Source organism: Myotis nattereri (assembly GCF_964212035.1).
Source record: "Myotis nattereri genome assembly, chromosome: 16".
Classification (NCBI taxonomy): Eukaryota; Metazoa; Chordata; class Mammalia; order Chiroptera; family Vespertilionidae; genus Myotis; species Myotis nattereri.
The window spans coordinates 17,337,411-17,350,925 of NC_138091.1; the positions used below are offsets into that span (position 1 = coordinate 17,337,411).

The 13,515-nt window shown below is 49.4% G+C and overlaps 1 protein-coding gene across 8 annotated transcripts; it reads right to left on the bottom strand.

Annotated features, from left to right (window-relative positions):
- Window positions 1–2,690: 2,690 nt before the first annotated feature.
- LOC308532872 (C-type lectin domain family 10 member A-like) lies at window positions 2,691–10,704 on the bottom strand. Of its 8 annotated transcripts, none has more exons than XM_081110532.1 (11): window positions 10,399–10,622; window positions 9,930–10,020; window positions 9,561–9,655; window positions 8,861–8,977; window positions 8,458–8,553; window positions 8,295–8,366; window positions 8,121–8,192; window positions 7,929–8,015; window positions 7,480–7,631; window positions 3,283–3,389; window positions 2,692–3,098 (listed from the first exon to the last, which is right to left on the bottom strand). In XM_081110532.1, the coding sequence occupies exons 3-11, from the start codon at window positions 9,625–9,627 to the stop codon at window positions 2,942–2,944; spliced, it is 927 nt and encodes a 308-aa protein (XP_080966658.1). In that variant the 5' UTR covers window positions 9,628–9,655; window positions 9,930–10,020; window positions 10,399–10,622; the 3' UTR covers window positions 2,692–2,941. The 8 variants fall into 8 exon arrangements, with proteins under 8 accessions (XP_080966656.1, XP_080966660.1, XP_080966658.1 ...); XM_081110533.1 differs by having other exon boundaries at window positions 10,419–10,538; XM_081110530.1 differs by lacking the exon at window positions 9,930–10,020 and having other exon boundaries at window positions 2,691–3,098; window positions 9,561–9,688; window positions 10,419–10,704.
- Between the last annotated feature and the right edge of the window lie 2,811 nt (window positions 10,705–13,515).

Here is a 13,515-nt window from a genome sequence, read left to right on the forward strand (position 1 = left end):
AAAGTTATTTTGACTACAATCGGCTCAGATGGCCACTGCCACTTTCCACTCCAACTCCCCCTTCTTCACACGTTCCTCCGTGTCACCTGGCTTTTGTCCACCTGAATAAGAAGTTGGCTTGAGCGAGAGGGTTCCTATGTGGTCTGCAGTCACGTCGTGTATTCTTAGGGTTGTCCCGCCAGCTCCGGAATGGCTTTCAGGGGCACTTCTGTCACCCACGGTGCAGGTTCCTATAGGTGACATGAAGGTGGCACATGTGCATGCCCTGAAGGACCTGACAGCAGTAACATAGAAGAACCGCACCAGAGGAAACACTTGACAATCTCTTCTCTCCGTGGACACTCACCTTACAACACTTGTCGCATGTAAACAGTGTGTGTGCAGCAAAGAAGTACAGGGAAAACAGTAAAGTTTAGCAGGGGTGGGCAAACTTTTTGACTCGAGGGCCACAGTGGGTTCTTAAACTGGACCGGAGGGCCGGAACAAAAGCATGGATGGAGTGTTTGTGTGAACTAATATAAATTTAAAGTAAACATCATTACATAAAAGGGTACGGTCTTTTTTTTTTTTTTTAGTTTTATTCATCTGGCCCGCGGGCCGTAGTTTGCCCACGGCTGGTTTAGAGGTATGCTGGGAGATGATTTAAAATACTATGTCATGTTTGGGATGCTATGGCAGCTTCAGCTTTTTAAATTTGTGAGTTTTTAACTTAAGGAAATATTAAATTTTATGCTTAATTTTGTATTCTTTTGTAAGGACAGCTCCCCAAAACTGTGTACACTTCAAACTTCATAAAATTTCCATTCACCCCTGTGACCCTAGGAAAAAGGTGCAACTGAAACACCAGTTGTTCTGTGACTAGTTTACAGGAGCAGATGATTATATTGCCAGGCTTTTTACAGGTAAGGAAGACTTTGCAATAGGTTCAAAGCACATGGAGCATCTTCTTAAATGAAATAATTATGAACTTCAGAAGAAACAAAAGTTGTGCAAGAAAGGAAATGTAATCAGATGATCCTACTTGGCTCAGCATTTACCACTGTTGACGCAGCATAGCTGATACACATTCTGAATTACGATTTAAATAGAAATTGTTATAGACTCAGTTGGAAGATTGTACCTCATGTACAGGGTAGTGACTAAATAATGTCAACAATCGGTAAGGTTTATCCGTTTATGTGCATTATCTAGAAATTCAGATGTCAATACTGGAAGAAACAGCTAATACACAGAGAGTGGTTTCTCTAAAGAGCAGGAATGGCTTTTCCTAGCCTCACAAGACTTTAGGTTGCATGCATTATTGCTTCTATAATTTATTTTACTTCATGTCAATCATGTACATTTAGAAGGAGAAATCCCAGAAAATTTTGCAGCTGATAATCAGGAAGTCTTTACCGATCACAGGCTTAGAAGCAAAATTTGCTTGAAATATTATATGTGAAAATATACAAAAATCCCAACTCCTTATATACCACAGGGAATGATTAACATAGGGCACATCCATATTTTGGAATTCTCCACCCTTGCTAAGTTCCACGGAATAGCAAAGATTCCATCAAAGTGCACAAGGCACGGGAGAGCGGGAAAAGCCGCTGCGCAGTGCAGTGCAGTGTTGCAAATGTGCACGTACGCAGGGCACACCCACGGGAAACCGTTCATGTCCACCTGACTGGGCCACAGGTGCCTGGAATCGGGTCAGTCTATCTGGGTGCGCCTGGGAGGGTGTTTCCACGAGAGGAACATTTGAGTTGGGAAAGCAGATTGCTCTCCCCAAGAGTGGGCCTCTTCCCACCGTTGGAGCCCTGCCTGGAACCAGATGCTGAGCCTCGTGACCCCAGAGAGGTCCTCCTGCCTGACCCGCTCCGATGGGGACACTGGCTTTTCCTGCCTTTGGACTCAGGGGAGACATCACCCGCTGGGCGTTCGGGCTGCTGCCTTTGTCATCCCACCATCGCTCCCCTGGGCCTCCAGCTGGTCTGCTCACCCCAGGACTTGGGCCTGTCAACCTCCATAATCACAGGAGCCAATTCCTTGTAATAAATCTCTTCATGTGTGTGTGTGTGTGTGTGTGTGTGTGTGTGTGTATGTGTCTTTAAAACATTTTTCACTAATTGGATATGTTACTTTTGTAATAAGAATAAAAGAGAAATGGAATTGCTTGAAGACCCTTCTAAGGTTGGTTTTGGATGATGTTGGAGGATGAGGTCTGCCCGCTGTGGACATGTCGGGGACACCCTGTGCTGGACATCCGTCTAGATCTGTTTGGGTCACAAAGAGGCCGCCACGCTGAAAACAGCAGGACAGGGCGCCACCAGCCCTCCCTCTCTTACAACATTCTTCACCGCCTTGCGGCCCAGGCCACAGCTCCCAGGCTGAGGGGAGTGGGGTGCCCCTGCAGCCTCTTCTGGAGGAGAGCCCATCTGCAAGGAAAGTGCTTCCTCCAGGAGCCCCTCAGGCTGTGGGCGGCCCCTCCCGCCCGCCCGCCCGCCCCAGCCCAGCTCCTCCCGCAGCCCCAGCCCCAGTGCCTTCCACTGAGTGCTCCTGCTCCCAGCTCTTCCCTCCCCTCCCTGGTCCATGTCCCTCAGGAATGGGGACCCAGGAGAAGCTGTCTAGGGCTAAACCTCCTCCCAGACCCTCTGCGCCCCCTCCTTTGCACCCTGCATTCCCCGTTCCCAATAACCAGTCCACACAGAGTGCCAAGTGTTTCGTTTATTTTTTCCTTCTCCACCGAGGAGGCTGGACATGGTAGACCCCACAGTGAGTGGCAGGAGGAGGCGGGATCTGTGTCCCGGGGTCTGAGATTCTGAAACCATTCTGTTCCATCTTCCCTCAGCTCCTCCCAATGCCTCTGCCTGTCTTCCTTTCTTCCAAATCCCCAGTAGAGACGCTGGGAGCGGGGTAGGGGTGGGGTGCAGGTGGAGATCTGCTGGGCTCAGGGCTCCTAGCCGGTGGTGCTGCGAGTCATCTCGCAGGCCCAGCGCTGCACCCTCAGGCAGAAATCGTCGTTCCAGCGCCCATCCTCCCGGAGTTCGGCACAGTCTTCATCTGCATCGTCCTTGTGCCCCTTCCAGTTGTTTGGTTGACCGACACCCCAGTTCCTAGGAATGCAGGACAGAGCTCAGACTGACCACCCCATCCCGGCAACCCTCACCCACCTCACAAAAGCACAGCCTCGGAGAGTTCAGGGAGCAGAGGCCGCAGCCTGGGAGTCTGGGAGTCTGGAGGGGAGAGGGTTGGGGATTTGGTCCCTAAGGATGGGTGGGGTGGGGAGGGGGCACTTACTTGTAGCTGTTCTCATAGTCTGTGCCGTCCACCCACTTCCAGGAGCCATCGCTCTCAGTGAGTCCTATCCAGGTGTGTAAGGGGATCAAGTGGTGTGCAATGAATCTCTGGAAAACAGGTGAAACAGAGTGTCTAGTCCAGTGATGGCGAACCTATGACACGCGTGTCAGAGGTGACATGCGAACTCATTTATTTGGTTGATTGTTCTTTGTTAAATGTCATTTAAATATATAAAATACATATCAAAAATATAAGTCTTTGTTTTACTATGGTTGCAAATATCAAAAAATTTCTTTTTTTAAAAAAATATATTTTATTGATTTTTTTACAGAGAGGAAGGGAGAGAGATAGAGAGTTAGAAACATCGATGAGAGAGAAACATCGATCAGCTGCCTCCTGCACATCTCCTACCGGGGATGTGCCTGCAACCCAGGTACATGCCCTTGACCGGAATCGAACCTGGGACCCTTCAGTCTGCAAGCCGATGCTCTACCCACTGAGCCAAAAACGGTTTAGGCAAAAAATTTCTATATGTGACACGGCACCAGAGTTAAGTTAGGGTTTTTCAAAATGCTGACACGCCGAGCTCAAACGGTTCGCCATCACTGGCCCTTGTGCTCGGTGCAGGCATTAGCTGGGGGCCCTCAGCCTGCCCCAGCCTATCTGCCCCAAGGTGAAGCATCAGCCCCCAGCGAAACTAGGTCCTCGCTTTTTCCTTTGTCACCTTAGCTATTGTTCCGAGATCATTTACTGTGCGGAAGTCCATTCTGAGTGCTTCATGAATATTATTTTATCTAGCCCTCGGGAGCCCTCTAATGCTTCTGATGTAAGGACCTCGCGGTGGTTGGTAGAGCCCCCTAAGTCAATGCAGTGCTAACTTGGTGAGGCCCCCACTTCATTCTCAATCCCGGGCTGCTACCTGGACTTAGTCCTCTCGGGATCCTGACTCTGGCCCCTGTGCCGGCTGCCCCCCCCCCCCCCCCAGCCGTCAGTGTCACTGCCCCTCAGGGGCTTCTGCCCCGCTCCTGCTTCTGTGTAGCTGTCATCTCCAGAGGTTCACCGGGTCCTGGGGCTTCCATTTGGACCCAGTGCCCAGAGCCCCAGGATGCCTTAGCTACAAGGGGACTGGCTGTTGGTGCTGAAAATAGGAGGCTGCCCTGGTATGAGGGAGAGTGTGGAGAAAGCAGATGGACAGATGACCAACATACACACCCCACAGTTAGTTCCCTTTGGCAGCGTGTAAAGGGTCTCCAACGGCAGTTGCGGGGAAAGTTCTGAATTCCACTCTCACCTCCTGGAGACACAACTAAGATGACAGTCAGTCACCTCCTCAGAGGGCAGACACAGGAGCATCCTGGAATCCTAGAATCCTGCACATAGGACAATGTCCTGTGCAGGATGGAGCGTACTGACAGGCTGCTGGGCTGTTCCCCAAATTCAGAGGAGGCAGCAGAGGTGGAGGGAAAGTGCCTGGAGACAAGACCTTCTGGTTGCTGCTGCCTGCTGGCCTGGTCCCCTCTTCCCATCACCCCCAGAAGCTGAAGAACGGAAGTAAGAGTGCAAATTATCAAAACCCAGGCCTCTGTGTCAAGGACTAATGGGAGGAATCAAATAGTGTCAGGTGATCAGAGAAGACAGTCCAGGAAAATTCACCTCCCAATTCATAGTAAATAACAGGCAAGAACGAACGGTGCCCATTCATAAAAGTGGCCGAGGTGAAAATGATCATGGAACTTATGCAAAAATGAAGAGGGGGAAGAGGAGGAGGAAAAAGAACGGTAATATCAAAAAGAGAGGTGAAAACTATGCTTTGAATGAAAGGCAAGTTTTAGGACGGAGGGCGATGTTGGAGAGCAACTCCTTTACAGCCTCCAAAAAATTAAAGAGGAGATGAATGCCATAAAATATCAAGGAGGATATTTAAAAAGAAAGATCACACAATAGAATGAGCAAAGAGAATAAATGCAAGAGAAAATTTTTGATTTATAAAACAACCCAGGACCTCAGCGGGGAACCAAGTCCGAGACATGAAAGACGGGCCTGAGAAAGGGACCCGGATGCAGAGGGAAGAGCATGATGGGAAGAACAGCAGCAAGATGGGGGCTGTGGAGGCGGACAATGGGCATCCCTTTGGGTGACATGTTCCCGGGAAAAAGGGAACAAATGGACAAGGAAAAGAATGTTCACATACATGACTCAAGAAAATCTTCTCAAAAGTGAGGAAACCTAAGTTTACACATTAAAAGGACTCTCCTGGCCTCAGAGCAAAAGTATAGAATGAGCAACCAACTTATATATCTGGATATTTACAAAATTTAAAGATAGAAAACGGTCCAACTCTTCAGGCAGAACACTTAAGGAACTGAGGAGAGAAAAGAATGAGCATTATACACGTCCAAGTAGCTAAGAGACTAGGTCTTCACTGTTCTCAACACAGAAAAGAAATGATAATTATGTGACAAGAGAGAGGTGACAGCTAACTCTACTCTAGTCATCATATCGCGATATGTAAACGTACCAGACCAACATGTGTAACCTCAAATCTATACAATGTTATATGTCGGCTAAATCTCAATTTTAAAAGGGAAGAATGAGGTGTGTGAATAAGTGTGCTGGTTTTCTCATCCTTCATATGGAAAGTTACATAAACTCCTTGTTTTTTTTGAAGCCAATAATTTTCAGCCCATCACTGAAAGTTATAAAAGGAATCACTCGTATAACTAAGAATAAGCTACAGCTAATTCAAAATACCACGGGGAGAGAAGACAAGAAGAACACATCTCACACAACAAATGTAAACAGAAAAAAGACAGATTAAGATTAAGCATAGCTATTAGAAATTAATGAGATACACACCATTAAAAGACTCATTCAATTTTTTAAAAAAAAATATAAAACAAAACTTAAGCACAACCTATAGGAAAAATACCTTAAAGTTGGCTGCACAGAGGCATAAGTTGGGGTAACTTTAAAAAATTTGAATGCTCCAGAGGAACCCAAGGTTAATGAAATCAGAATCTTTAAACTCGTCAAGTATAAAGGCTTATAATACAGAGCCAAGGCTGAGAAGCCTTAATCCAATACAGAGACTCACAGGTTGGAAATGAAAAGATGGGCAGAGATACATTCAGCAAATGGGAGTGAACAGAAATCAAGGTCCGTTCTATTTGTGTTGCATAAAGATGAATTCAAGGCAAAAGCAATAAACCCGACACTGACATTCACGTCAGAATGATGAAGGGACAGGCCCACTGTGAAGTTGTATCATCAAGAACTTGGGCGCCAGATCCCAGAGCACTGGCATCTTGGGTTGGCCCACATGGAACTGACATTGGTGTAGGTCCAAATGGATTGAAACAGGCTGTTTCAGCCTGGTTGGTAAAGCCAAATGTGCTTGTAATTATTCAGGCAACATGTGGTAGTGAAAACACTGGCGGAGGAGGCAGAGTGGCTCTGAATTCTGGCTCCATCCTGACTTGCTAGCTGCCTGGCAAGTCCCTTAGCTCCCCTGTTCCCAGTTCCCTCCTTCCCCCTTCCTCTGAGTGGGGATGGTAACCTTGTAGGGTTGTGAGGATTAAGGGAGTGAATATATATGAAAGTGCCTGTCACATAGTAAGGACTCGGTAAATGTTACCATGACCATCCTGTGTGCATGTGTGTGTGTGTGTGTGTGTGTGTGTGTGTGTGTGTGTTGAAGCCCCGCCTATTCTAACAGGTTGGCTCTTCCCTGTGAACGTTGGTGTTTGGGGTTGTGGTGTGGAGGTGGCAGGGCAGTGGGCAGGTGAGACCTGGAGGACCTTGGGGGGACCCAGTAACCCCCGGTCCCTGGGAATCCTGCCCTCTCTGCCCCTTTCATCCAACTTCCTGCCACATCCCAGGCTGGCACACAGCGAGGAGGACTCTCGGTGCCCCTCGGCGCTCTGCACCCGAGTCCTGCCTTTAGTTAGTTCATCTTTGCGTTCTGTCTCCTGACTGGCCCTCACCCCCTGCTCACCTGGCTCCTGCCCCTTTGCCTGAGCTCCTGGCTGTAACCTTCCACCTCTTAGATCAGTGGCTGCTCCACTATGAACCGCCCAGCGTCCTGCCAGCCTGCTGATTCTGGACTCTTCCCCAGGTTAAAAAATGATAAAGCACCTGATCCAGCCGCCCAGGGTTTGCATTCCAGAGGCGCCTCCTGCTGGAAAGGTGGGGCCTCACCTGCTCCTCTCTGGAGTTGATGACCACCAGGTGGGCGTTCTCCAGCTGGCAGTACTTCTCGGCCTGGGGCCAGGTCAATCCAGAGGGAGAAAACCAGTAGCAGCTGCCTTCATACTCCAGCCAGCCAATGGGGCAGCAGTTATTTTGAGAGCCTGGTTTGGGAGTGGGGAGGTTCTGAGATGCTGCCCAGTGGGACATGGGCAGGATATGGGGCTAGGCCAGGGGTGGGCAAACTTTTTGATACGAGGGCCACAATGGGTTCTTAAACTGGACCGGAGGGCCGGAACAAAAGCATGGATGGAGTGTTTGTGTGAACTAATATAAATTTAAAGTAAACATCATTACATAAAAGGGTACGGTCTTTTTATTTTTTAGTTTTATTCATTTCAAACGGCCCGCGGGCCGTAGTTTGCCCACGGCTGGGCTAGGCGCTGCCCTCCACCACTCACCATTGCTCTTGAGCGCAGCCAGCTGACAATGCAGGGTGTTCAGGCCTTTGACCAGTTGCTGGACTCCCAGGAGCATTTCAGAATGACCTGGGACACACAGAAGGGCAGTGGGCACAATGCAGGGGCCCAGATGAGGGCCCTCCATCCCCTCCCACCCTATCAGGCCCAGGGGCCGGGGAGGAGGGGCCTGACCTGCTTTGAATTCCTGCTGCTCTCTCTCCAGCTTGCTCTCCAGAGAAAACACCTTGTCATTCAGGCTGCGGGCTGGAGGGGAGGGCACTCAGCACCCCAGGCTGCGCCCCCCACACCTCTGTCCTGAGAGCCTGGCCCCCACCTTCGCACACTCACTCCTGGAGGGCCTCTCACCTGCTTGCAGCTCCTGCTCCTGGTTTTCCACCACAGCTTTCAGAGATGTTATTGTTGCTTGCAAACTGCCACCTGGAGGACATGGGGACTCAGTTCTCAGGATTCAGCTCCCCCTCCCCCACCAGGAGCCCTCCCATCCAGAGCCCCTTCCAGCCAGGCTCACCCTGGGAGTGCAGTGCCTGGACCTCAGCCATCGTGTTGGAAGTGAAGTTGCTGAAAGTTGCTCTCAGGGTCTCTAGGTCCCTCCGCATGTTGGCATCTGACCAGGCAGGTGGGACAATGAGAGCTAAGATTGCTCAGTCCTCTCTGTGCTGGCACTGACAGGGCACTTGACATACATTGGCTCATTGGGTCCTCACAGCCACCCCACTTCAAGGGACAGGCACTGTTGTTATCCAAGCTTGCAGAGAGGAAACTCAGGATTCCAGAGGTTAGTCACTTGGACTACATTACCCATGAGTAAGCAACAGAGCCAGCAGCCATCTTTACCCACCATGATCATCATCAGTGCCTGGGTTCCTGTACCCCACTGTCGCCCCCTTCCCTGCCCATCCTGGGACACTCACATTTGGATCCAATTATGCAGATATAGACCAGCAGAAAGAGGCTGAGGCCCAGGAAGAGCAGGAGGAGGCAGGGTACACTGCAGAGACGCTTGAGGAAAGCTTGGGGAGGACATGGCCCTGCAAGAGGGGAGGACAACAGGAGCTGGAGGTCCAGGACCGGAGAGGCACAGGGGAGGAGGAGAGGGCCACAGGGACGGAGGCTGATGCAAGTAAAGCTGAGGGAGGCATGTGGTTCAGGGGATTCCCACGCCTCTGACCCCTCATGAACCAGTGTAAGTCCTAGTCACATGGGCCCCACCCCTACGGCAACACATGATGGCAATATGTGGGCGAGGGGGCAGGAGGGCACAGAGTGAGTTGGGGCAACCAGGCCCTCAGCAGGCTCATGCTTCTCTGTATTGTCAGGTTAGCACACACTTTCCTTTCCAAATACGACTGTTCCTTCTCTCCCAGTGCAAACGCTCATGCCCTTCCTGAGAGCATCGGCCACCAGGCTGCTGCCTTCCTCTCTGACCCTGTCTTTCTGGGGACCTTGAATCGTCTTCATACTGGAGCCCCCAGGGTCTGGGGTCTGACCCCCTCAGAATGGGGGACCCCAGCAGTGCACATGGTAGAGGTGCAGATACGCTGTGACTGCAGAAATCCTTATAAGCACATTAAGAGGGTATTTTAGGAGACACCCGTTCTCCTTTCTTCTTACCCTTTCTTATCCCCTGGCTTTTCTTCTCACTCTCCAAGGACTGGAGGTCTTCATAGTTCATCGACATCCTTGGACCCACTCCGAGGCTGTCAGAGCTGGAATGGAGGCAGGGCCAGTGACCAGCTAGGCTGGAGAGAGGAGACAGGGGAGGCTGGGACTAGGTTGGAGCTGAAGGCAGGCTGGAGTGGAGGTAAGAGAAGAAGTTCAGGCTGAGGATGAGTCAGGGGTTAGGGATAGGAATGGGCCTGGGTTTGCAGCAGAGGTTGGAGGTAAGGTCAGGATTGGTCTTTTGGGCTGGGATTGGGTTGAATGTGGGATTGAAGGAAAAGGTAAGTTGGAGCTAAAGGAATTACTAGGACTGAGTCTTACATTAGGGCTGCAATTAAGGTTGCATCTCCTCCTAGGACCGGGGTCAATACTCATGTTGATGCCATGGATGGTGTGGGGCCTAAGCTTGGCCCTGAAGTTGGAAACAGAAGAGAGTGAAGCCCAACTTTGGGTTGGGGCTGATGTTAAGATTCATGTTGACTTTGGCGTTCGGACTGTGGTTAAGGTAGGAATTGGTGTTTGTAATGGGGTTAGGGCTGGGGCTAAGCTGGGGCTGAAGATGGGGCTGGAAATGGGCTGCAGATGGGGCTCAGTGTGAGTCTCAGTTTGTGACTGAGGTTTGGCTGCCGAAGTTCAACCTGAATCCAGTTAGTGAATAGAGTCTAAAGTCTCCATCAGGTCATTGAATCTCTAAGCTGCCTTTTTATATCTCTTCCTATTCAGTCCCAGTTGACACCCACAGTCCCTCTCCCTGCTTCCTCTAACTCCCTCCCTGTCCCCTTGGTCTCACCTGCATCCCCAGCCAGTTACCTATGCAAAGTCTGGAGGCTGTGATTCTTGGGTTTGCTGTGCAGCAGTGAGTAGAGTTGAATAAATTGAAGTCCTGGAGAGTGGGGTAGAGGTGCCTGAGGAGGAGTCAGGTCAGTGACTGGAGTCCTGCTGGTCTGTCTGAAAGCCCAGGGGTCAAAATCTTGGAACTCCCGTTTCTTCCGCTTTGGGCAGCAAATAATAATCGAATCACAAGCTGAGTCTGCGTGTTTGGCAAGTGAGATATGAAGCCAGCTTTGCTCTCCTCCTCGGGGTGTGTCTCCTCCCTTTCCGCTTCTTTTCAGTTTTTCTGACTTCTTCATTTCTGGTATTTGGGAGATGAGTCCTCTGACACAGTCCCTTCACTTCCTGCATCTGATTTCCTGGAGTTGTTGGTGTCTCCATCATGGCACACCCAGGCCTGCCCTTGTTCAGTTGTGGACTAAGTTGCTGGTATCTGAACTTTCTCTGGGACCTCAGCTACCAAGCTCCCCCAGCTCTTGCCTAGCTCTCTTCACTCCACTCAATTGGAGGGAAGAAAGTGAAGAAGAGCAGGATTCCTGGCCAGAGTGGGAGCGGAGGAGCTGAGGAAAGGAACAAACTTTATTCATCATCAAATTTCTGACAGGGATTGTGCCAGACACTTGCTGAAAGTTCACCATTTAGTTCCGACCAGAATCATGGGAGGCACGCTGGATGATTAGTATTATTGAAAAAGTAGATTTGACCTTGTGGACCCCTGACAAGGTCTCAGGGACCTTAAGGGGTTCATGGTCCACACATTGAGAGCCTTGGTGTAAAGTAAGTAATATTTTTTTAAAAATATATTTTATTGATTTTTTACAGAGAGGAAGGGAGAGAGGTAGAGAGAGTTAGAAACATTGATGAGAGAGAAACATTGATTAGCTGCCTCCTGCACACCTCCTACTGGGGATGTGCCCGCAACCAAGGTACATGTCCCTGACCGGAATTGAACCTGGGACCCTTGAGTCTGCAGGCCAATGCTCTATCCACTGAGCCAAATCGGTTAGGGCAAGTAAGTAATATTTTATAATGACCTTTTATTCAGCCATATTGACAAGTTATTTTTGTTAATTCTAGAAGTTTTTTAAAAATACCAGCTTCTTGCATCTGAAGGTGTCAATGATTAGAGAAAATTATGTCAAAATATTTTATTTTCCTGCATGTATTATATTTTCTTACTTATACATTATATTTTGAAAGTCAGTTGAAATGGATTTAACTCATTAATGAGGGAGTCAACAGCATGGTCCCATGCTGGCTCTTGTATGCATTTGCTATCCAAAGTTATACCAGACTCTCTTCTGAAAAAGGACTTTGGTTCAAAGAGGATCAAACTGCTCTTTGGCGATCATGTAAAGTTTTCCACGTTACCTCTGGAAACCAAGACTCTTAGGTGAGGAGGGGATGAGATGGAGAAAAGAATGGGGTGACATTATACTAGTTTGAACTGTTCTCAGAGTCCTATATTAGAAGGACTTTTTGATTATAAACCACAGGAGATCTCTGGATTTAAGTGATGCAACAAGGCCATTCCGTAGACAAGGGTGTCTCACATGGCCCATTTTGGGTTGAACTGTGTCCTCTAAAAAACATGAAGTCCTTAACCCCAGTACCTGTGAATGTCACTTCTGGAAACAGGGTAGTTGCAGATGTAATTAGTTGAGTAGGGGGGTCTTTACACCAATATGACTGGGGTCCACATGAGAGGAGACACAGACACACAAGGGAACAAGCCATGTGACCATGGATGCAGACTGCAGCACTGTGGCTGCAAACCAAGATTGCCAAGGGTTGCCCGAGCACCACTGGAAGCTAGGAAGGCGCAAAGAGGGGCTCTGCCCTGCAGGTTTCAGAGGGAGCATAGCCTCTTGATTTCAGACTTCCAGCTTCTGGAAGTGTGAGACCATGCTTTTCAGTTGCTTTTGTGGTCTTTGAAAGATCAGACAGAGGCCGAAAACCAGGACTACAGGCTTTATTAGGGGAGAAGGACCTGCCGGGCTGTCTCGCAAGGGGAGGACAGCAGCATGTGCAGGGGTGGGCACGCCTTGTGAGGGGCGGAATGGGAAGGGGTGGGGGGCTTAGTGTACTCGGCGCACACTGATTGGTGGCTTACTGCATTGTCCATGTAGGACAAGGGCTTAGGGTATTTGGCAGGTGTGGACTGGTGGTCCAATGTATAGTCCATATAAGGTACCTGGTTAGTCACTCAGGTATTTCTGGGCTGCAGGTTACGTCATACTCCGCCCACCAGTTGGGGGAAGGGAGGATCTATCAGTCTTCTGTTAAGGCGGCCCTGTTAAACCAATACGTGACTCAAGGGCAGGGAAAAGGCTGAAGCCCTGAGACAGACTGAAAAGGGGGAGCTGGACCCCTGAGGGTCACCATCTGCTTTATTCCTCTTTCTCACTGCAGATCATCATTTTCTCCTCTGGCCAACACTCTCCATGGTAATTTTTGGACTCTTTGTCCGAATGAACCCACAGACAGAAAGTGATATAACAAAGATGGAGATTTATTGAAGAACAAGTACAGACTCCCACATGGGGAAGGAGAAGAGTTCCACTGGGTTCCTTTCCCTATGGCTTATAAAGGCTGCAGATTCTGGTGCCTGAAATCCCCTCTGATTGGTCAATATTCCACTTTGAGCTGGGTTCAAAGGTCGAACCTCACATGGGACATGTGAGGTTCTCCCCCCTCCTTCCCTCTGGGCTTTCTTCTTTTCCAATTGAATGAAGGGCTTCTTTCTCTTTGTTTTGTAAATGTGACCTTTCCTGGCTACCTCCAGTTCCCTTGCCTTATGTAAATGCAACTGTTGTTGCTCCCTTGTCTCATGGAGCTGTAACTGCACCTGGCTTCCTGGTGTTATGGAAATGTACCTTCTCCCAGTCTGCAGCCCCAAACTTTTCCCTGGACCCCAATTCTAAAAAATCCCTAAGCCTGCCTATGTTCCCCCGAAATTCCTGCTTCAATTTCCACTTCCTTCCTATGCAGGTCTGGGCCACCAACCAGCCCAGAATGGTCCCTTCTCCCCTTACTACCACGAACTAAATTATGATTGGTTTAAACCTCAAGGAGA